Source organism: Peromyscus leucopus, chromosome 13 (genome assembly GCF_004664715.2).
Source record: "Peromyscus leucopus breed LL Stock chromosome 13, UCI_PerLeu_2.1, whole genome shotgun sequence".
Classification (NCBI taxonomy): domain Eukaryota; kingdom Metazoa; phylum Chordata; class Mammalia; order Rodentia; family Cricetidae; genus Peromyscus; species Peromyscus leucopus.
Window position 1 is genome coordinate 63,297,983 of NC_051074.1, and position 21,554 is coordinate 63,319,536.

Genomic DNA, 21,554 nt, shown 5'->3' on the forward strand with positions numbered 1-21,554 from the left:
CACACACACACACAGACACATACACACACACACACAAACACCAACATGTACGCATACACACTGTCCCCGCATAAACATCTTTTAAAAGAAAGAGCAGTCAGTTGATGTCATCCCCTGCTCAAAGTCAGCTCCCCTCAGGAGAGCACTGCCATTGTCACTGAGACACTCCGGCCTTGCAGGATTCTTGCCCACTTTGCTGACTTCCTGTTCTTTTCTACTTCTAAGCCATTCACACTCCTGAATTTTCTTCTGTCCCCCAAATCTCCATGTGCAGAACTCTGTTCAACTGTTATTTCTTTGGAGAAAGCTCCCCCCCTCCTCCGCCCAACACACACACACTCTAAAAACATTGCCTTGCCTTCGCTGATTTGGGACACTTCATGCTGTTTTATTTTGCTTTATGTCACACATCATCATACTAAAATAATATGTTTATTCTTTATTGCCCACTCCAATAGAACATTGGTCCCAGGAAGCCTGTTTTTCTGTCTACTGTACACTGCACATATGCCCACGTCTAAGAAAGTGCCTGCCAAGACTGTGTGTTTAAAAAATATTTGCTCAAGAAGTGAACTTATAACAGTAATGACATCGTTTCACGTTCCTAGCTGAGCCTTAGCAAATGCTGTACATTATCTCACTGGCTCTTAAAAAGGCAATGCAGTTAGGTACAGATGTAGCCCCAGTTTCACCGACCAAGAACTTGAAACTTCACAAAACCGAGAAAACTAAAAGCAAAGGCAATACCAGCCATGCAGACCGCATGCAGCCTGATGATCTAGGGCTTAGGTTGGCAGCGGGAGCCAAGCCTAAGCTGATCTATTTTACTCTTTCTCAGTCTCCTAAACGGAATGAAATGGTGGCAGCTCAGGACTGTGGCCCGACACTCTATCACTGAGCACTCCCAACCTCCACAGGCAACCACAACACACAGTGGCACCGTCCAAAGACATGAAACCCAGGGGGGTATAATCAGATGTTCATCTTCCATTGATAATGCCAGAGCTTCGTTCTGTACGTTGCTTTCAAAGGAAAACAGAGATCTACCCACTGTTACCTTTTACAGACTCTTTTAAGCATGTTTTCAGTAGAAAGACATCAAAGAATAGCTCTTAATACCTCAGAAATAAAAGTGGATTTTTTTTTTCCTCTTTAGATTAGAAAGGCTTTGGAGAGAGATGTTACAAAATATGCTTCTAGGGAATTTCTTTTCTTCTAAATTATATAATTGCAACTCACTAAATATTTCCATAGATATGTGGGAATTTAATTAGCTAAATGACTTAGGCTTTTGGTTTGCCTAAGAAGAAGGCAGTAGATTGACACTGAATGAACCAAAATAATCCAGCAGCCGCTCAGACACTGTGCAGGGATTAGTGAAGCAATAATGAATGGGACAGGGACATCAGTTGGCTTTTTCATATCCGTTGTGAGCTTGATCCCCCCTTCCCTGTCCTACCTCACCCCTGTGCTGGAGATCAAACCCATGTCCCTGCACACACTAAACAGCCCCGTTACAGCTCTGGCCCCCTTTTATATTAAGTAAGTGCTACAATTACTACTCAAATCAGGGTTGTTGGACACAGTAGAACATGAATTATTAATTAGATATTATAAATATGACTAGTTCTTATTGTTAAATAAAAAGAAAATAGAGCCAGAGGCTATGATAATCATACGAATCACATTTTAAGTCATGCATGTTTATGCTATTCAGGGACAAGTTACTATGACATAGTAAACATAAAGACTTCTCAGTGGTTACCCGATATGTTTGGATAGCTATGTCTCTTTAAAACACAGCTATAATGACTTAGACACACACATATAATTGGGTCTTCAGTAGGAGGATGGCTATATCAATCCACTATAAGGAGGCAAAGGATTCAAAATAAATAGGAAATACAAACAAAAGAAAATGGAGAGAACACAGAGCACCAAGAAATGGAAACTTAGGATCTGTTTCCCTCTTTCCCTAGAGAGGACACTGTCATACAACATGGGTTTTCCTGCTCCTTTTTTGTTTATGTCTTGTAAAAAAAAAATCTAAATCTCTTAAGAATTTAGAATGCATTTTGTTTCTCTTAATTCAATATTTTTCTAAATACATTGATATACTCATGAAGATGTTTTACTTTTAATATTCATTGTTTAAAACCTTCATAAATGTATCAAAGCATATGTCATTCAGACATTTACCCACTTCATTTTGTATTTTGAGAGCCTTCTCTGCTGACATTTTTAGTCTATTTAAACTCCCGTGCAAAGTTCCTTCCTGTGATTCCACTGAACCGAATGTCACCATTCTGTTTTTCGCTGTAGGGAAAGGACAGTGAACACATGTACAGGGTCACATGTTTCTTTTGCATATGTATAAATGATCCTTTACCCTAAAATGTAATTTCTAGGTCACAGGGAATGTCACTTAAGATTACCACGGGTCTCCACCGTGATTGCCTAAACAGTGAGCGTGTAAGGACGGTCTTCACTTCCAGTGCAGTGGGCAGGCTCTGGAGCTACAGGCACAAGACTGCGGAAGTGTGACAAGTCAGCTCTGCTCTCTTTAAGCCTCCGGCTGCTGAAGACAGAAGAGAAAGCAAAGCTAACTCAAAACCCCGGGCTCATTTTCCGTCTTGAAACAGTGGCCTTTTGTTCTGAGCTATGAATAGCTCAGTTCCACGTGCACTCTTGTTAATAAGTCAGCCTGGTGGCTAGGATATAAATACAGATATATTTCTTTGCTCTTTCAAAGGACATAAGAACCAGGTTATTCCCTTTCAGTTCCTAATCACAAATTCTTCTGTTTTTGAGACTCCTTACAGTTTAGTAATAATATTCCAAACTTGAGATGACTCTTAAGAAGCTTTTCCCACATGTGGGTATTGATTTCTCTGAAGGCAAAATTGGAAAGGAATTGAAAAACAGAAATCAACCCCCACAGAAATAATAATAGCTATTGTTACAACTATGCCTTATGAAAGCCATTGCAGAGATGAATGCTTGTATTCACAAGGCCTCAAGAAACGTCACTGAGGGAGCTGGATTGGTAAAAAGCTTGCTTTGAAAGCTTGCATGACCTGAGTTCAATTGCTGAGTTCAAAACAAAACATTAGGAGTGGTAGCATCCCTTCCACTTGTAATCCAAGCACTGGGGAGGCAGGGGCAGGCAGATTCTGAGTGTCACTGGTCAGCAAGCCTGGCCTACTTGGTATGTTCCAGGCCCATGAGAGTTTGTCTCAAAAAAATGGACAGCAACTAAGGCCCAGCAGAAGAGGGTGTCCTACACACACACACACACACACACACACACACAGGGAGAGAGAGAGAGAGAGAGAGAGAGACCACTAAAGAGAACGTAAACAATTTGCTTTGTATTTTCTTTCCTTTTAGACCTGTCATATGAACTGTACTTACAAAATGTGGTTTATGTCTTCCATGTACTAACTGAGCTTAGAGAGACAGAAACAGCCAAGAGTTGTTCTTATTTCCATTTTCAAACTCTCCAGTTCACACAACTAACAAATAAGATCCACTGGTGATGAGTGGTCTACCCACTGCATACACCAGGCTGGGTGCCCCCTCCCTCCCCCATACACCAGGCTGGGTGCCCCCTCCCTCCCCTGCATACCCCAGGCTGGGTGCCCCCCTCCCTGCATACACCAGGCTGGGTGTCCCCCTCCCCTGCATACACCAGGCTGGGTGCCTCCCTCCCCTGCATACCCCAGGCTGGGTGTCCCCCTCCCTTCCCCGCATACACCGGGCTGGGTGCCCTCCTCCCTCCCCCGCATACACCAGGCTGGGTGCCCCCTCCATTCCCTGCATACACCAGGCTGGGTGCCCCCCTCCCTCTCCCCCATACACCAGGCTGGGTGTCCCCCTTCCTCCCCCATACACCAGGCTGGGTGCCCCCTCCCTCCCCCGCATACATCAGGCTGGGTGCCCCTCCCTCCCCCATACACCAGGCTGGGTGTCCCCCTTCCTCCCCCATACACCAGGCTGGGTGCCCCCCCCCCCCGCATACCCCAGGCTGGGTGTCCCCCTCCCCCCCATACACCAGGCTGGGTGCCCCCCTCCCTGCATACACCGGGCTGGGTGCCCCCTCCCCCGCATACACCAGGCTAGGTGCCCCCCTCCTCCGCATACCCCAGGCTGGATGCCCCCTTCCCCCGCATACCCCAGGCTGGGTGCCCCCCTCCCTCTCCCGCAAACACCAGGCTGCGGGGCTTCCAGGGGTTCTTATTCTGTCTTTTATCTAACTGTGGAAGGGCCAGGATTGCAGGTGTGGGCTACCATTTCCAGCTTTGTGTGAGTTCTGGGGATCTGAACTCAAGCCCACAGGCTCGCACAGCAAACACTCTTAACCACTGTCTCCAACGCTCTCAGGAGCTCTAGCTAACAAAGGCCAGCAGAGCCTCGCACCCCAGCTCCCTTTAAATTCAGCACAATGTATCATTGCTTCTAGAAAAGAGAAATATCTTTTAAAAAGGCGCTTAGGGTCAACAAGACGGTTCTGTGGACAAGAGCTCACCCCACCAAGCCCGATGGGCCTGAGTTTGATTCTTAACGTTCACGTGGTGGAAGGCAAGAAGTGACTCCCTCCAGCAGTTATGTTCTGCCCACCACGCATGTGCTGTGGTACATGCACAACCCCCTCACCATATAAGTAGGCAGGGAGCCTAGAACTAACAGCATTTTAGCCGACTTTTTAGTATGCGAACTGCGTGACTCACGTATTTCCCTTAATGCGGTGATGAACCGGAAATAACTCACTCGGGGTGGCAGGCGGCCCAGCAGGACTTGGTGCGCGAGCTGAGTGACCTGAGTTCCATCCCTGGGTCCCAAGTCAAAGGGGAAGGAGACAGCTGACTCCTGGAAGTTGTCTCTGCCCCACACGTGTATGCAGTAGTATATGCACCAAACACACACATCATGTGAGTACACACACAGCCGCCCCGTCCACCTCCCCATCCCTGCCATCCACCTGACTCCACACTCAAGTGTTATAGCTAGTAACCGCCCCCCCCCACCTCTGCTATCCGCCTGACTCCACACTGAATGCTGTACATAAATGCTCCTGGAATTCCCTCCAACTCCTCTGTAATTGCTACCATCCAGACTTACGGTTGAATAAAACTCCAGCTCAGCCCACACAGCACACTCAGCACTGTCCGGTTATGTCGTGGAATGTGTATCAACTATGTAAAGATGTGTTGCATTTGTTTATGCTGCAGAATATCCCTTCAGCTGTGTAAAGGTGTGTTGCATTAGTTTGTGCTGTATTTGTTTAATTATGTAAAGATGTGCTGCATTTGTTTCACCTTGCCTGCGTAAGGCACCTGATTGGACTAAAAAAGAGCTGAACAGCCAATAGCTAGGCAGAGAAAGGATAGGCGGGGCTGGTGGGCAGACAGAATAAGTAGGAGGAGAAATCTAGGAGAAGAAGAAAGAGGACAATGAGGAGAAAGAGGGGGACGTACCTGGGGCAAGAAGCCAGGCAGCCACCAGACAGACAGACATGAGAAGCAGTAAAAGTAAGACATACAGAAGGAAAGAAAAGTAAAAAGCCCTGAGGCAAATGGTAGATAAAGAGAAACAGGTTTATCTAAGTTAAAAGAGCTAGCCAGAAATGAGCCTAAGCTAGGCCGAGCATTCATGACTAATAATGAGTCTCTGTGTCATGACTTGGGAGCTGGTTGGTGGCCCAGAAAGAAAAGCCTGGTACATAGTTGGGTAAGGAGTTGACACAGGGTGGAAGCCAGGGCCAAATCCGCAGGGCAGAAGTCTCTAAATGAGCGACCTGAACTACTTTACCTCTAAATCTGTTTCATCCTAGCACGTGAGAGTTAATTTATCTAACTTTAGTGTAAAATAGGGGAAATAGCAATGTCACTTATAGCCACTATGTGATTTCATAAGAAAAGCTTAGGTTTTCTTTGGAAAAAAGAATTTAAAACAACACAAAATCATGGTCCTTATGAAACTGCAGCTTCTGGCTGCTGGCCACTCCCAAATACTCCCAAACTATAACCATTAAAAATGCATACCGATGTAAACATTTAATAGAAAATTTTGACTGGTGGACCAGTTTTAAGAGTTAGATTATGTCTTTACATTTTTCCCCCCTCCGGGCACTTGACCACACTTTTTCATGGCATAAATGAGAAAAATGTGACAAGCAATAACAAAAGCAAGTTGTGGGAAAAGGGGCGTAGTCTCCTTTACACAGAGGGCAAAGAACGCGGCCATTGTGACTACAGTCCACCTTCCTCAGATATGGGAGTAAACCCCCTGCCCCAACAGAACACTCATTCACTTCACAGTCCCAGTGCTCATGCTGACATCACAGGGATACTGAGGCTCGGGCTAAACTCTGTTCTTGCCTCCTGTGTGATGACGAAGAACAGTCAACTACACAGCCTGCTCTGGCAGAGGAGGCGGGACATCACTTTACCATTGCCAAGTCAGTATACTTTATCTCACTAACTAGAACACATCAGATCACCAAAGGCCAAAGTACTTTATTGCTTGAGAGTAATTAATTTTAACAAGACTAGCCTGATCTCTAAGACCATCTCATGATTTATAAAAATTATAAATTCTGAGCTGGGGAGATAGTTCAGTTAGTAATGTGCTTGCTGAGTTTGATCCCCCAAACCCACATAAGGTGTGATGCATGTACTTGTAACCCCAGTGCTGGAGAGGGGCAGGCAGGCAGCTCCTGGGGCACATGGTCAGCCAGGGTATGTGAGAGAACCTGTCCAGGTCAGTGAGAAAACCTGTCTTCCCCATAAGGTGAGTGGTATCTGAGGAAGGAGATCTGAAGTTGTCCTCTACATGTGCGTACATACCAGCAAACACAAACACAGGCATGCACATGTACACACACACACACACACACACACACACACACACACACACACACACCATAATATAAAGGCTATGTCAGTCACTGCTCTCCCAGTTCAATATAATTCCATTTCCTCTGGCAATCTACAGTCACCATAAATAGGTAGGAAAAGAAAATCTTGATTTGACCAAGATGTCTGAGGAGGATGTAAGCGTTCGAGAAGCCCTGTACACCCTGACCTGGCCAACTCTACTGATATTAGTGATCTGCACACCACTGATATTGCATTATTATCTGAATTTTTATTAGAGTCAACAGAACAGGTAGTTATGAGAAACTTAACAAAAGATGGGCAAGTAAAAGATGAAAAATTAGCCGAACTCCTTAAATGTACCAGTCATCCTAGTAAACTGTCATGTGCCATTTAGCCTTCATAGAACAGTCTCATTAGATGGGCACTAACTCCATGCCCACACAGGCCACAGCAGAAACAAAAGCTCTCTAACTTGCCAATACTCTCAGGGTCCAGTGGCAGCTCTGGGCTGAGCTGGGCCACCTGACTAAGCTTGTCCTAGCATCTGCTATGAAGTGACCTTTCATAAACCAGGCCACTGGCTCTCAGAGTGGTATTGGAGGATGCTTGAAGGTCAACTCCTTCTGAAGCCAGATGTGGAAACAGGCTACATGAAGTCCACAGCACATTCCCAAAAGACTACACACTGTCATCATACAGGTACTCACTCGATGCCCAAAGTCACAGACCAAGATTTCAATACCATCAGAAACTTGCAATGCTGTCTTGTTAAGAACTGTAATTGATTTTCCGTAGCCTACTGCTTTTTTTTTAGCCCAGAAGATATCCTTAGTGATCTTATCTATGCTTATGGTTTGCCCAAGATTACGGTAGCCATCTCTGTGCTAGACATCTCCCTGTAGAATATTCCAATTTCCAATTAAACCCAACACTGAAGTCATGTCATTATATATCACCTTTTCCTCAAAGCTATCTCTTTTCTGAATTTCCCATTACAGAGCTACCGCACCCCACTAGACACATCGGGGTCTGTCACCTCCTACTTACTGATCCAGTCCATCAGTTTCCCCTTCACAAAGTATGCCTCACAATTTCTGCCGCTGCTTCTGCAGTTCAGTTACGGCCTCCCGCATGGACTCTACAGGGGCTCCCAGCTCCAGAGTTAGCTGCAGGCCACACAACAGTGGTCATCCCTTGTGAAAACTGAGACCGTGCTCGCCTTGAACCTCCTGTGGTTCCCATCTGCCTCCAGAGAAGTTCACATTGCTCATGCCAGCATCAATTTGGCCCTCAGCAGCCTCCGTCTTTCCCAGCCCATTTAGCACACATTCCTGGCATTCAATTAATCGGAGATTCTCAAGGCCGGGTTAATTATTCAACTAAATTGCACAATTACACTGATTATTTTAAATACTACAGAGTAGTGCTTGATCCTCTAGAGCAAAACAACATCATTTCAAACTTAATTATGTCTTTTAAAACATTTTACTGTGACCAAAAATTTTAATAAATGTATTATTTTATTAACTCTGTGTGTGTGTGTGTGTGTGTGTGTGTGTGTGTGTGTGTGTGTGTGTGTGTGTGTTGGGGGGAGGGTGACATGCACATGCATCTGTGTGTGTGGAGGGCAGAGGACAATTTGCAGGAATTGGTTCTCTCCTTAAATGGGAGTTCTGGCACTGAACTTGGGTTGTCAGGCTTGGTGGCAGACACCTGCTGAGCCATCTCGTGAACCCACAAGTTTTTTTTTTTTTTTTAAAGAACTTCTCCTTTAAATGAGAAGGGAAGTGGAAGTTGTTTAAGATCCACCATTGTCTTGCATTTTAATCAAGCAGTGAGTTAGTTAGGCATGGTAGCACATATCTTTAATCCTAGCACTCAGGAGGCAGAGGCAGCAGATCTCTGTGGGTCCGAGGCCAGCCTGGGCTACAGACAGAGTTCCAGGCCAGCCAGGGCTACACAGCGAGGCCTTGTCTGGGTGGACAAAAAAGAAGGAAGTTGGTTGACATCCATTCTTTTTGGTCACCAGTTCCTCCTGGGCCGTGAGGCTGGCCTAGGAGTCAGTGTCTAATCTGCCTTAATCTGAGTACTTAGGGAGAGAGATAAAAAAAGAAAATGGAGAAGCCTGAAAACGCGGCTGCTGTGAGCAGCCTCTACATGGCCAGGTGAAGTAAAGGAGGAAATGGTCCACACAGTAGATGACCAGGTGAGACACAGTAGCCCAGAGATCTCCTGAGTTGAAAAGACCCCTAGGGCTCAGAGGACAACAGGGGATGACTCACTAGAGGACCAGTTTCTCTGACTACCAATTAGCACAGCATGTGTGAAAAGTACTGCAGTCTAGGTGAAGACCACTTGGAAGGATTAAGAAACAGTCTCCAAAGGTTGTACCCCCATGCTGCATAGGCTGGGAAGGCAGGAAAATGTCCCCCTGTCACCCATGCATCCTGTCAGCCCAGCATTTCTCAACCTTGGCTACACAGGGAAATCCTCCAGGGACTTCGGGAAGTACACACACTGGAGTCTGATGTCACTAATCTCGGTGCAGCTGGGTATGAGGAGCTATACAACCCTCTTTGTGAGTCGGCTGGTGGAGAACCAATACATTAGCCGAACTCCACAGAAGACAGGGTGCTGGATCCCAGGAAGCATCGCCTGGGAATCAGTGCTCTTCAGTGGCAGCAGGTCCAGGAGCAGGAGACGGCACAGAGAGATGGGTCAAAACAAGGAAAAAGATGAGACGCAAACAAACAAATCTGGACTCCCTCATGGAGAGGTCATGTCATCCTCTTCTAGACCATTGTTCCTGCAGTGAGCACAGTGTGTCCTTTCTGGTGTCCCCAGCCAGGTGCAGCCTCGCACCTTCTTACCTGACCTGGGTCTTTGTGCACTGTTCCCTTTGGGAAGCCTGGAGCTCCTCTTGCTATCTACATCATCTTTCCCACACTGCCTGGCTAGCCTATGGGATGTGTAGCTGGTATTGGGCAGTAATACACAGAAAACAACAGGCAGTATTTTCTTCCCTCTAGATAATATTGCATGGCAGAACCGACCTTAAATATAATAATTGGGGGACAAAGTGACAGAGCAGATTTTTATATGTCTCTTAAAGTGGAAATAAATTTAAATAGAAGAACATAGATGATGCCCAAACACTGAGTAACAGTGGCTTATAAATTTACAATGACTTACTGGGATTTATTTTTGGTCATCACTATTCAAATATTCATCAAGGTAAACATTCTCTTAGGATGAATTTTTAGCTCCAGTAAACCATCCTTACATAAGTGGGATTAGAAACACATTCGAAGTAAATTCCAAAGTCTTGATTTTAAATTAAAAAAAAAAGAAAGAAATGGACATTTTAGTGCAAATATTAAGAATCATCCTATTTGCCTAACAAAGTTACCTTCCAAAGAAGGACAAAATTCAAGGTCACAGTCAGAAATTATTTACTCTGTGCCTGTGTGTGTGTGTGTGTGTGTGTGTGTGTGTGTGTGTGTGTTAGACTGTTCTGTTTTTCCTTGAAACACCGTGCACAATTGTGCAACTGTTTAATTATTAAGTGGTTCAAAAGCAGATAATTTTTAGGAAACCATTTTCTTGTGTGATGTCTCCTTCATTGTGAAACTATAGAGATAATTTGTGAAAACAGGGGACTAGTGAGACAGATGAGCCGAGGTGAAATACTTTCCTTGCAAGCATGAGGACCTGGGTCCCATCCCCAGAACCCGTGTGAACAACCAGGTGCGGCAGCACAAGCCTGTAATTCCAGCAATGGGGAGACAGACAGCTAGACCCCTGGGCCCTGCCAGCCTAACTGGTGAACTCCGGGCCAGACACAGATCCTGTTTTAAGAAGAACAAGGTGAGCCAGGCATGGTGGCATACACTTATAATCCTAGTACTCGGGAAGGAGAGGTGGGTGGATTTATGTGAGTTTGAACCAGCCTGGTCTATATGAAGAGTTCCAGGCCAGCCAGAGCTACAGTGAGATCTTGCTCCCTTACCCAAAGAGAGAGAGGATAAGAAAAAGAATGTGGATGACAGCTAATATAGTCTCCACATGTATGCATACACACCTACATATACACCACACATACACAACAAAATTGTGAAAACATAGTTGTAACTATGTTAGGATATTTTTGAATTTTTACAGTAGCGTCAACTCCAAAAACTCTCAATAGCAGTCAAACGAGAACAAAATGCACAGAAATATGCCAGGAACATAGATTTATGATTCTGTACAAGATCTGAAATTCTTTGAAAGATCATTTCCTGGGTTGTTTCATGTATGATGCTTTCAATGAGAGGCTGAAGTGGTCATCCCCACACATTTCAACTCCCGCATCTTGACAACCACCACCACCCGACTGGACTCTCAGCCTCACTACCGACAGAAACAGCCCCGTCTCTGGGGACTAGTGTGAATTTTTTAATCAGTAATGTTTTGTGTACCTGGGCTTGGGGTGAGTGTGTGTGAGTGTGAGTGTTTATGTTTGTGGGTGCAGATGCACACATGCTGTGCACACGGGGGTGGGAAGGTCAGAGGACAGCCTTGGGTGCTCATCCTCACCATCCCCCTTGTTTGGGACAGGGTCTCTGTTGTTTCTGTGCTGTGGACTCCAGCCTAGCTGGCCTGTGAGCATCCAGGGATTCCTCCCTCTCCCCTCCTTCCTCTCCCTGTAGCGTGCTGGGGTTACAGAGACACTACAACATCCAGATTATATGCTGATTCTAGGAATTCAAACTCAGGTCCTGGTGCTCGCAAGGAAAGCATTTTTGCCTGTTGTGGGATATTTTGATTGCATTCTGACAATAAAGCTTGCTTTGAATCAGAGGGTGGAACTAGCTACTAGTTGACCAAAATTAACCATCAAGGTTTTAGAGGACTAAGGACAAATTGAGAGGAAGTAGTAAAGCAGGGCGCTTAGAGAGGGTCTCGGCCCTCTGGAAGGAGGAACGGCAGAGAAAGGAGGTCACCGGTAGCTTCCCGCTGCTTCTCTGATCACTCAGGTTCCTACCCGGATATCTGACTCCTAAGTTTTTATTGATAAAGAATAATTAGATAAATGCATCATTTACCCATTGAGCTATCCCTCAGGAGTCTAATTAATATCTTAATGGACAGAATTAAGGCAAAATGGGGGAATGACCTCATATTGATGGAATCCTCGAAGCTCTTGAGAGTGACTGAAACCACAGAAGCCACCTTCTTCATTACATCATTAATCAAGGAAAGGAAGATGTTCTTTGTACATAAAACCACAAAAATAAGGTTAAGTGAACTCTAGATTTCTAAGAAAGGAATAATACAAGTGTAAGCTCACTTAATTAGCAAAAATCATAGTGAACTGACTAGGATTTTGTTATAGAAGGTATGTATCTAAGGCCTGGGGACATAGCTCGGTGGTAGAGTGCTTACCCAGTATGTATGGGGCCCTGGGTTCAATCCTCAGTACTAGAAAACAAACAAACAAATCTAAAAATAAAAAATATATTTCATATAGGCAGAAGGCAAATGTCTTTTTCTAGAGGTAAGAAGGGTCTAGTATTACTATTTGAAAATCTATGTATACTTTACACTGTCTTCAACTATGTTATTGGCGGATTAGATTTTTCCATCTGGGAATTCCACTCATTGTTGACACCTAACTGGACATGCCTTAGGAATAAAATGCTGATTCAAGAGATGCTTTGAGCAGTGATACCCACTCCCACATCCGGGCTGCAGACAGCAGATTCATCAAGGCCATGCGTTTGGCACAGCTTGGCCAAGGTAGAGAGGCGGTCTCATCCCCAATGTTTAAGTCTCTGAACAGTTCCACTACTTGAGCCCCAGGACTCTGGGTCTGGGAGTCATCTCCGAAGCGCCCGGCTTCTGGTGACAATGGGAGACGTGAGAAGGAAAAGGGAGAGGACACAACCTCCCAAAGAAAACCAAAGGGAAAATATTCACAACAACTTGGGGAAAGGCACGATTCTCACCGAAACTTTAAATTAGAAAACACTTTCTTAGGTTTGAAATGAATACACATCATTGTTGTCTAAGTCTTCCCACTGTCTGCTCCTTCATTATTTCATATTTTAACAGCATATTTGATATTGTATTTTGCAACATTTTCGTATTTCGTAATTTCATCTTGCAACAGCAGATTTGAAGATTATCTCTCACACACAATACGGAGGTGATTTGAGTGAGGTCTGTGTAGTTGTTTACGGACAGACATGTCACACCTTTCTACAGGCTAAGTGTTACGTGTAGTTCACATGGTATTTTCGAATAGGGAAGTCTATAGAGTGAAGTACTATTCAATCCGCTTTACACAAATGTCAATAGTAAGAAACCTCGCACTACAGAAAAAGTATGTAGTTGTCTACTTTATTTTAACTAAAAGGGTAGCGTAAGAAATTTCAGGTAAAAGGGAGATTTTTAAATAATCCATGTCATCGAGGCACATAAAACTTCAAAACTCAAAGTAATTAGAGGGAAATGTTATATAAAAATCTCTTTCATGCAGTATCATGGATTAGAGGACTATGGTATGTTACATCACAATTTTATTAAAAATAACAGTTGTTTTTTTTTTCTCCTTTTCTTTCTTTTTTGTTTATTATCCTGGCAGTTCTTAGGATCAAAACTCAGGCTCACAAGGGCTCTATCACTGAGCTACATGTCCAGCCCCTGGTCTTATACGTCATATCCCCCCCCCCCCCCCCCGTATGTCAGTAAGTATCTGAGACTATATAAAGGCTGCAGAAAGTCAATCACTTTACCCACCAAAACCATCCTTCACAAGCAGCACAGACATAGGCCCTCGAGGTCCACGGAATACTAGAGTTCTCTAAGTTGATGCTCGGTGGTCTATGGGGCACGGGGACTGGTGTAGCCGCCTTTTTGTCTCTCTTAGATAACCCAGCTAAATCCACGCCTGGCTTCCTTTTTTTTTCTTTTTTGAAGTAGGAGGAGCAGCAGAAAGCTCCACCCCCTACCCAAGCCCCACCCAGAATATAAAACCCAGAAGCATTAAGGAGCTAAACAATGGCACAGCCAATCCCCCCCGAGGAGCAGCCCATAGGAAGCCTTCTCTTACCTGATGTGGCCAATCAGCTCAATAAGCTTGTGGCTGAAGAAGTAAGCCGTGAGCTCAGACACGTGGCTCAGGACGGAACAGACCCCAAAGAGGGTCGTGGTTCCGTTCAGATCTTCCAGGTGCCAGTAGAGGAAGGTGAACACAAAGCCGTAGCCAAAACCCATGAACCAGGCCACAAACAGCACGGAGCCGTACTGCACGCTGCACAGCAGCTTGATCAGGTCCCAGAAGTTGAAGGCCTGCGAGTGCGCCGCGGCCGCCGTCGTGGGCGTCTCCTCCGAGGACTCGGTGGAGTTGTCCCTGTCCACCTGCGGGATCTCCACCTCCTTCCCTTTCCCGCCGTCGTCGCCGCCGCGTTTGAAGTGGTTGTAGCGGAACCGGAACTGAGTGGCGACGATCAGGGCCAGGGTCATGAGGACGCCGAAGACGATGAAGACGATCTGGTAGTTGCGGTACTCGGGGGGCTTGCACCCCTTGCCGTCGATGAGCACGTCGATGTGGGTGTAGTCGATGCCGATGCCCACCGACAGCATGGCCAGGCCCCAGCCCAGGGAGCCCCACATGCGCTGCAGCCCGTAGCGGTCGCGGTGCTTGCCCAGGTACTGCAGGGTCACCGTGTCTACAATCGTGACCGAGGAGGCACTGAAGAACTCTCCGATGATGACCACCACCAAGATCACCAGGAATATCGCCTCCACTTCTTGCTGGTCATAGAGGAGGGTGACTTGGTCCGAGGGTAAAGATTTGGTGGTGGTGGTGGTGGTGGTGGTGGCGGTGGTGGCGGCGGTGGTGGTGGCGACCCCGGCTGCGGTGGCAGCAGTGGTGGCCTCCGTGGCGTTCCCGGCGAGGGTGGGAGTCAGGGTGCTCGTGTTCAACACCAAGTCCATCACCGGGTGGGTCGCTTCCTCCGTCCCGGGCTGCAGCGTGGGTTCACCGGTCAAGGTCAAGGCCGTGGTTGGGAAGAGAGCCGCGTCTGAGCTATTGGGCCCCGTTTCCGACGGCGGCGGCGACAGCGCGTTCCTTTTCTCACGGGGTTTGGGTGGTGTGGTGAAGAAAGCCACGGTGGAGGAATTCATCGGCAGGGGCGTGGCGGGGTGACTGGCATTGGTGGGGTGAGTCGTGGGGGGAATCTTTGGTACGCATCTCAAGGTGGCAGGCTTGACAAAGCCGATGCCCAGGTTGAACAAGACCCAGCACAAAAGCGAGAAGAGGAGGACGATTTTGCCCTTCCTGAAGCGATCTGCCACGACGCCCCAAAAAGGGGCGCTGCAGAATTCGATGAAGTACCGAATGCCCACCAGCAGCCCGCTCTGGCTGGGCGACATCCCCAGCTGTTTGTAGTACACGGGCAGGAGCGGGTAAAGAGAGCCATAGGCAGAGTAAAAGAAAAAATAGAACACCTTGGAAATGAGCAGGTCATTGTTTATCTTCACACAGTGTTTCTCTATCCAGTCTATTTCCTCCTCGGGGATGGCGGAGGTCTCCGTGGAGGAGGGGGTTTCGTTGGAGGGGGGCTCCGGTTCCCTGCAGATGCCGTTGAAGGGGTCGGCAAGCACGTACTTTCTCTTCTGCTCCTCTTCATCGTCCGTTAGGATGGCGACTTTATCATCTGCAGCCATGGCTTACCACTCCCATCAGGGGCTGAGACCTTCGGAATCCTGACTGGTGACCTGGAGGTTGAAAAGTAAGACACTGGGTGAGGAAAATCCTCAGAGCGTCCCCGTGCATAGAGATGAGGAATCTCAAGCCGCATCTAAAAATCACAGCTGGGGATCCTGGCCAAGGACACCAGCTTTTAAAAAAAATTAAATATGCCGGTTGTGGTGGCGCGCACCGGTAGGATTTGCTGAAGGAGGCAGAGGCAGGAGGATCTTGAGTTCGAGGCCAGCCTGGACTACACATTTTGGCCGGGCGTTGGTGGCGCACGCCTTTAATCCCAGCACTCGGGAGGCAGAGCCAGGCGGATCTCTGTGAGTTCGAGGCCAGCCTGGGCTACCAAGTGAGCTCCAGGAAAGGCGCAAAGCTACACAGAGAAACCCTGTCTCGAAAAAAAAAGAAAAAAAAAAAAAAAAAAAAAAAATTAAATACAAGGATAGAGACATGGCTCACTTTCTGTTCTTACAGAGGACAAGCTCAGTTTTCACATCCAGGTTATGTGGCTTACAACCTTTCCAACTGTCTGTCTGTAACTCCAGCTCTAGGACTGACACCCTCTTCTGGCCACCACAGATACAGGCACACACATACATCTACATATACACCAAGATGTACGCACACTGGAGAGACACAGATATACACATAAAGATAAAATAAGTCTCTTTTGAAAACTAAGTACTCTTATGGCCACTGATTGGAGCTGGTTGCTGGCAAGGCATCAGGTATGGAAGCAGCCTTGCTATTACCTACATTACACACAGTGCTCTTGAGTCATTTAGGGACTGAGTTTAAGAGATCAGAACCAAAACCAGGTAATATCTATTGAGAGCTTCCATACAGCTCTGTGGTAGAGAATCTGACTGCTGTGTGTGAGACCTTGGGTTTGGTCTCCAGCAAGACATACATACAGAAGTAGATGTGGATTCAATCTCCTAGTGGTTTACAAAAGAAAAAAAAAAAACATTTACTGAGCTCTTACTACAGCAGGTTAAAGACTTTCACATGTATTAATTCACATTCACCACAACATGCTTACTATTTTATCCGAGTTACAGATAAGAAAAATGAGGCCTGGCAAGCTTGACTAATAGGTGGCAGAGCCTGGATTTGAACCCTGCTTTATAGTGTCAGTGTGTGTAACCTAATACAAACTGTAGTCTATGCATGCATTCCTGGATAGCTGTGAACATGGCCCAGCACCTTCATAAATAACAAGGTCATGCTGCAGTGTCAAAAGCTTGGACACTTCCACCACCAAAGTGTCAACTACCACGTATCACGTAATAAATTTAGAAAAAGGTGGTTTTCATACGAAAGATTAGCAATACAAATGGTATAAATTTATAGGAACCATGCCACCTTCCATGATTTTCTCTTACTTTTATTACAGACATGATTAAGGAGTCAAAACGTTGTGCCGACATCAACTTTGTCCCCTCCAGTTGCAGTGAACATAGTGTGATGCTAGAAGAGGTGCTTATTACATCCATGCCAAATCCTCTAACCTTCTCCAGCAGAGAGAAACGTCAGCTCCACTTGCTGTCCCAAGCAACGATCTCACCCCCCCCGCAATATGAATTGACATGCAGAAAAATTCAAGAATCATGAATGTAAACATTTTAAATCTCTGTCCTAGACAAACAATAGAAACATTTTCTTTTTTCCAAGGCAGCATCTCACTATGTGGAACTTTCTCTGTAGACCAGGCTGGAACTCTGGATTAAAGGCACAAGCCGTCATATGCAGTGCTATCACGTGCAGCTAGAATCAGGATGTACTGGGACCTTTGTGGTAAGCTGATTTATCTACTAGCCCCAAAATGAAGTAGCATGCAGCCACTAACTTCTAACTTCAGAATATTTAGGTTAAAATGGTTTATAAATTGAAGTAAAATTCACATGAGTCATTTTAAAATAAATAGCTCACTGGCACTTAGAATATTCATAGTATTGGATAGCTTCCTCCTCACCTCATTTCCATTTTTTTTTAAATACACAAATGTATTACCACTGTGTTTCCCTTACCGAGATGTATGATCTTGATTTTTTCTTCTTGCCTTTTTTTTCAGAGCCAAATGAGATGCACTGGCTACTTTAATAACCTCATATTGGACTCCAGGAATATCACCAACTATATGACTTCTTTTAACCAAACCAATCACTAGAACTTCATTGTTTTCTCAAGGAAACCTAAGTGACCACCGCTGAGCACCAAACTCTGGTTTTCTTGCTGTTCTTGATCAGCTGGACCCTGACACACTCACTTCCTGATAGCAGAATTTAACTTTTTCCTGGTTTTTCCATCACAGTTCCCTTCGCAGGAGAAACACCTCCAAAATAGTTGGCCTTCAAGGGCTGTGCCCATGGGCTTTCTGGTATTACCAAGACATGCCTGGTCCCACCAGTGACTATGGAACTTCCCGGCATTATGAAGACCATACACTTGCCAATCCTGCCGGCTTCACAAGCCTGAGCAAAAGAGCTCTTTTGTGGTGCTGGGAATAGAATCTGGGGCCTTGTGAATGCTTGGCAAGCACTCTTCCACTGGGCTACATTCCCAGCCCTAAACCTTATTCATCTTAGTAGCAAAAGAAAAAGCTTTGTTTTTTCCCAAAGACCTCTTACTGCCTGGTTATGATAGATTTTCTTTGATGCACTGTTTTTATTATTCTTTGGTTATTAAAATCTTCTCCTGTTCAACTCAGCAGCTTCAATTACACTTTTGCACTTGAAAAGACAAGTAATGCTTTTTTCCTGAATTGTTTTGTTTTCTCGGCTCCAATTGGAAAGGAATGTGTGTTGTGCTTAAAATGGATAAAGTTATATGACCCTGGTGGTGGAACAGGCCAGATTAAACATAGGTAGTTGGTTCCTTCCCTAACCCTCCTTCAAACGACAGCAAACACACACGGAGAAATATGCACAGGTAGACTCAGCTGTCACAATCTAAGCTAGGGAGAGTTGAAAGGCACATGATGGTAATGATAAAGTCAACTGACACATGTAATATTTCAAAAAAATTCATCTCACATCATCCCCTTCTTGGGCTGTGGTCTGCCACCCCAAGGAGATTAATCAAGAGAGAGCAGGTCATGGGGTACAGGAAAGAATTGATCTCATATGTGAGGCAAGCAAAGAGAACACAGGGATGAAGGTGATAAGATGCCCCTGGACCGCTGGTCAGTCAGAATGGATGGGAGGTTCCGTGGGCAACCTTGTCGGCCACAAGGATAGTCGTCAAACACCAATACAACTCAACAGGTCCTAAGAGGAAATGTGGAGAAGTGGGAAAGAGTCCAGGGCTACGCTGGTGATAAGTACAGGGAAAACAAGGGATGCACAGATGGGGGAATACTCATAGGTCACTACATGTCTCCATGATGACCAGTCACACTAACAGCAACAGAACAGCTCCTCTGGAGAGCAGGAAGGCTCAGACACCAAGGGGCAGGGAGGAGTCAGCTCCACACTGTCCACAGCGGGAGACACACGTACAGTCGAAGGTCCAGCAATCAGAGTATCCAAAGAATCACCTAAAAAATAAATGTTGTGTCTCAGGAGAAACCAGAAAGGAAACAAAAGTTTAAGCAGTTTTGTTGTTGTTGTTGTTGCTGCTGTCTACTATAAAAACACAAAACAAACCATCTTGCAAATGCTCACCTCTAAAACTTTGTACACCCACAGCTTTCTTTTAATGGATAAAAATCAATGGGTTTTCCATCCAAAGACAGTATATCCAATGTTTTCACCATGAAGAAATGATAAATATTTGAAAAGATAAAAAGCATTACAAAATATCTAAGACGTAGGAAACCACTTCGGCACAGGTAGGCTTACCAGCTGTAACTTTAGAAGCAGAGAAAGCAAGAAGTGGTGCCTGGAATTACTCAGAAGTTCTGCCCAGCAGAGTGCTACCCTTCACTCTGTCATCTACAGAATGGATGTGGGTTTGAAAGAAAAGGGGCCCCACAGGCTCATGTATTTTAATACCTGGTCCCCAGCTGGTGGACCTGTTGGGGAGGATTAGGAGGTGTGGCCTTGTTGGAGGGGGTGTGTCACTTGGGGGCAGGCTTGAGGTTTTTATATCAATTCTCACTGTGCTCTCTACCTCCTGCTTGTGGCTGGAGACGTGAGCTGGGCTGTTCCTGCCTCCATAGCTTTGCTCCACTCCATGGACTCTAACCTCTGGTCTCTAACCAGAGACCCAATTAAATGCTTTCTTTTATTAAAGAAAATATACACACATCTGTCAAAATATAACCCCATTTGTGGGTACAGTGTCTATACTATTATGGATAAATTAAAAATAACACTAATTTTAAAAAATTGTGGAATCATGTAACTTTAGGCTTTCAAGAGATGTTAAGTGAACAACCTCTGTCACTCCCTAAATATATTTATTTCTTCAAACTTGTATAAAATATTTGATTGCTTGACTTCTAATCTGATGTTAGTGGTCCTTAGTTAACTGCCCTCCACAGAGACTGCTACGACCTCAGAAGTAGGTCAGAGATGGCCTACCACCAAGTCCTCCTGAGCGAGGCTATGAGGAGCCAAAGCTCAGACGCACATTCTTATGTCCTGATACAGACTTCAGCCCTGGTGAGTGGTTCCCCAGCCACTCTTTGCCCTCTATTCCAGTGACTTTTTATTATAAGCTCTGTAAGGTTCTCCCACTAGAAATGTCCATGTGTTAACTAGTTCCTAAGCATTAACAAATGGAGAAGGTGTCAACAAATGCAAGTAACTAAGAAATGTCCTGTTACAGAACATTCACTTTCTTCTACATGAAAGGCACACTCAGAAATATTTATATGAATTTCAATCTAAAATATAGGCATTAAACTATTTTAGTTTAAATTCAGGACATTAGTTTTTATTTTATTTTATTTTTGAGACAGGGTCTCACTGTGTAGCCCTGGGAATCCTGGCACTCACTATGTAGAGCAGGCAGCCTCAGACTCACAGAGATCCGCCTGACTCTTCCTTCTAAGTGCTGGGGTTGAGGCCATGCAGACTAGGCCCCGCCCAGCCCAGGACATGTGTTTTCAGATGACATTTTCATGTCCAACTTGGGTTCTGAGGAAGCAGAGGCCAGTGCTGTGAGCACAGCAAACACAGTGGAAATGAACTCGTCTCTGCAACCTCGGATCGAGGGCAAGAAACGAGCCAGAAACAAGGCTCGTTTAATAAAACTGAGGTTTGCTGAGGCAATGTCCCTTTGTTGAAGTGGCTCCTATCTGGCTGCTGCGGATGAGACAAGTGTGCAGACTGCTAGAAACACCTGGGGTGAGCACTTCAGAGGGAGGGCAACTGTGCTACTCAGAGCCTGAGAGGGCAGCTGTGTAGTATGTAGCAGGAATCTTAAAGAGTCTTATTAATAAAACAAACCCGGAGCCAGGTATTTGGGTGAACACTGCAAGATCAGAGAGTCAGAACAAGCCACAGCTACCTTACCTGTCAAACTTCTCAGCTGATCTTGTTTCCTCAGACTGGAAGCCTCTGTGTCCTCATCCCAATGGCTCTCAGCTGAACTGTGCTGCTCAAAACCTAAAAGTTTAACCAGCCAAATGCTTAACCAGCCAAATGCTTCTAGTTCCTGGTCCTCACGTCTTATATACCTTTCTGCTTTCTACCATCACTCCCTGGGATTAAAGGCTGGCTTTCTGGGATTAAAGGCGTGAGTCACCATGCTTGGCTGTATCCTTGAACACATGGATTTCTGCCTCTGGAATGCTAGGATTAAAGGCGTGTGCTACCACTGCCCATCCTAAGTATCTAGTGGCTTTTCTGTTCTCTGACCCCAGATAAGTTTATTAGGGTGCACAATATTTTGGGGAACACAATACCACCACACATCTGTTTGCATCTCCTTCCCAAATCCCCAGGTGGAAGTCCTTCCCTCCACTGTGAAGGACCCTT

General features: G+C 45.5%; 1 protein-coding gene across 3 annotated transcripts in view; it reads right to left on the minus strand.

The window, feature by feature from the left end:
• Nucleotides 1-21,554, minus strand: part of Mfsd6 (major facilitator superfamily domain containing 6) — an 80,854-nt gene that overhangs the window by 37,011 nt on the left and 22,289 nt on the right. For all 3 annotated transcript variants that reach the window (XM_028886742.2, XM_028886759.2, XM_028886750.2), the window contains exon 2: nt 13,978-15,647. In XM_028886742.2, coding sequence (XP_028742575.1) covers nt 13,978-15,596 — 1,619 coding nt within the window. In that variant the 5' untranslated portion in view covers nt 15,597-15,647. The remainder of the gene's footprint in view (nt 1-13,977; nt 15,648-21,554) is intronic.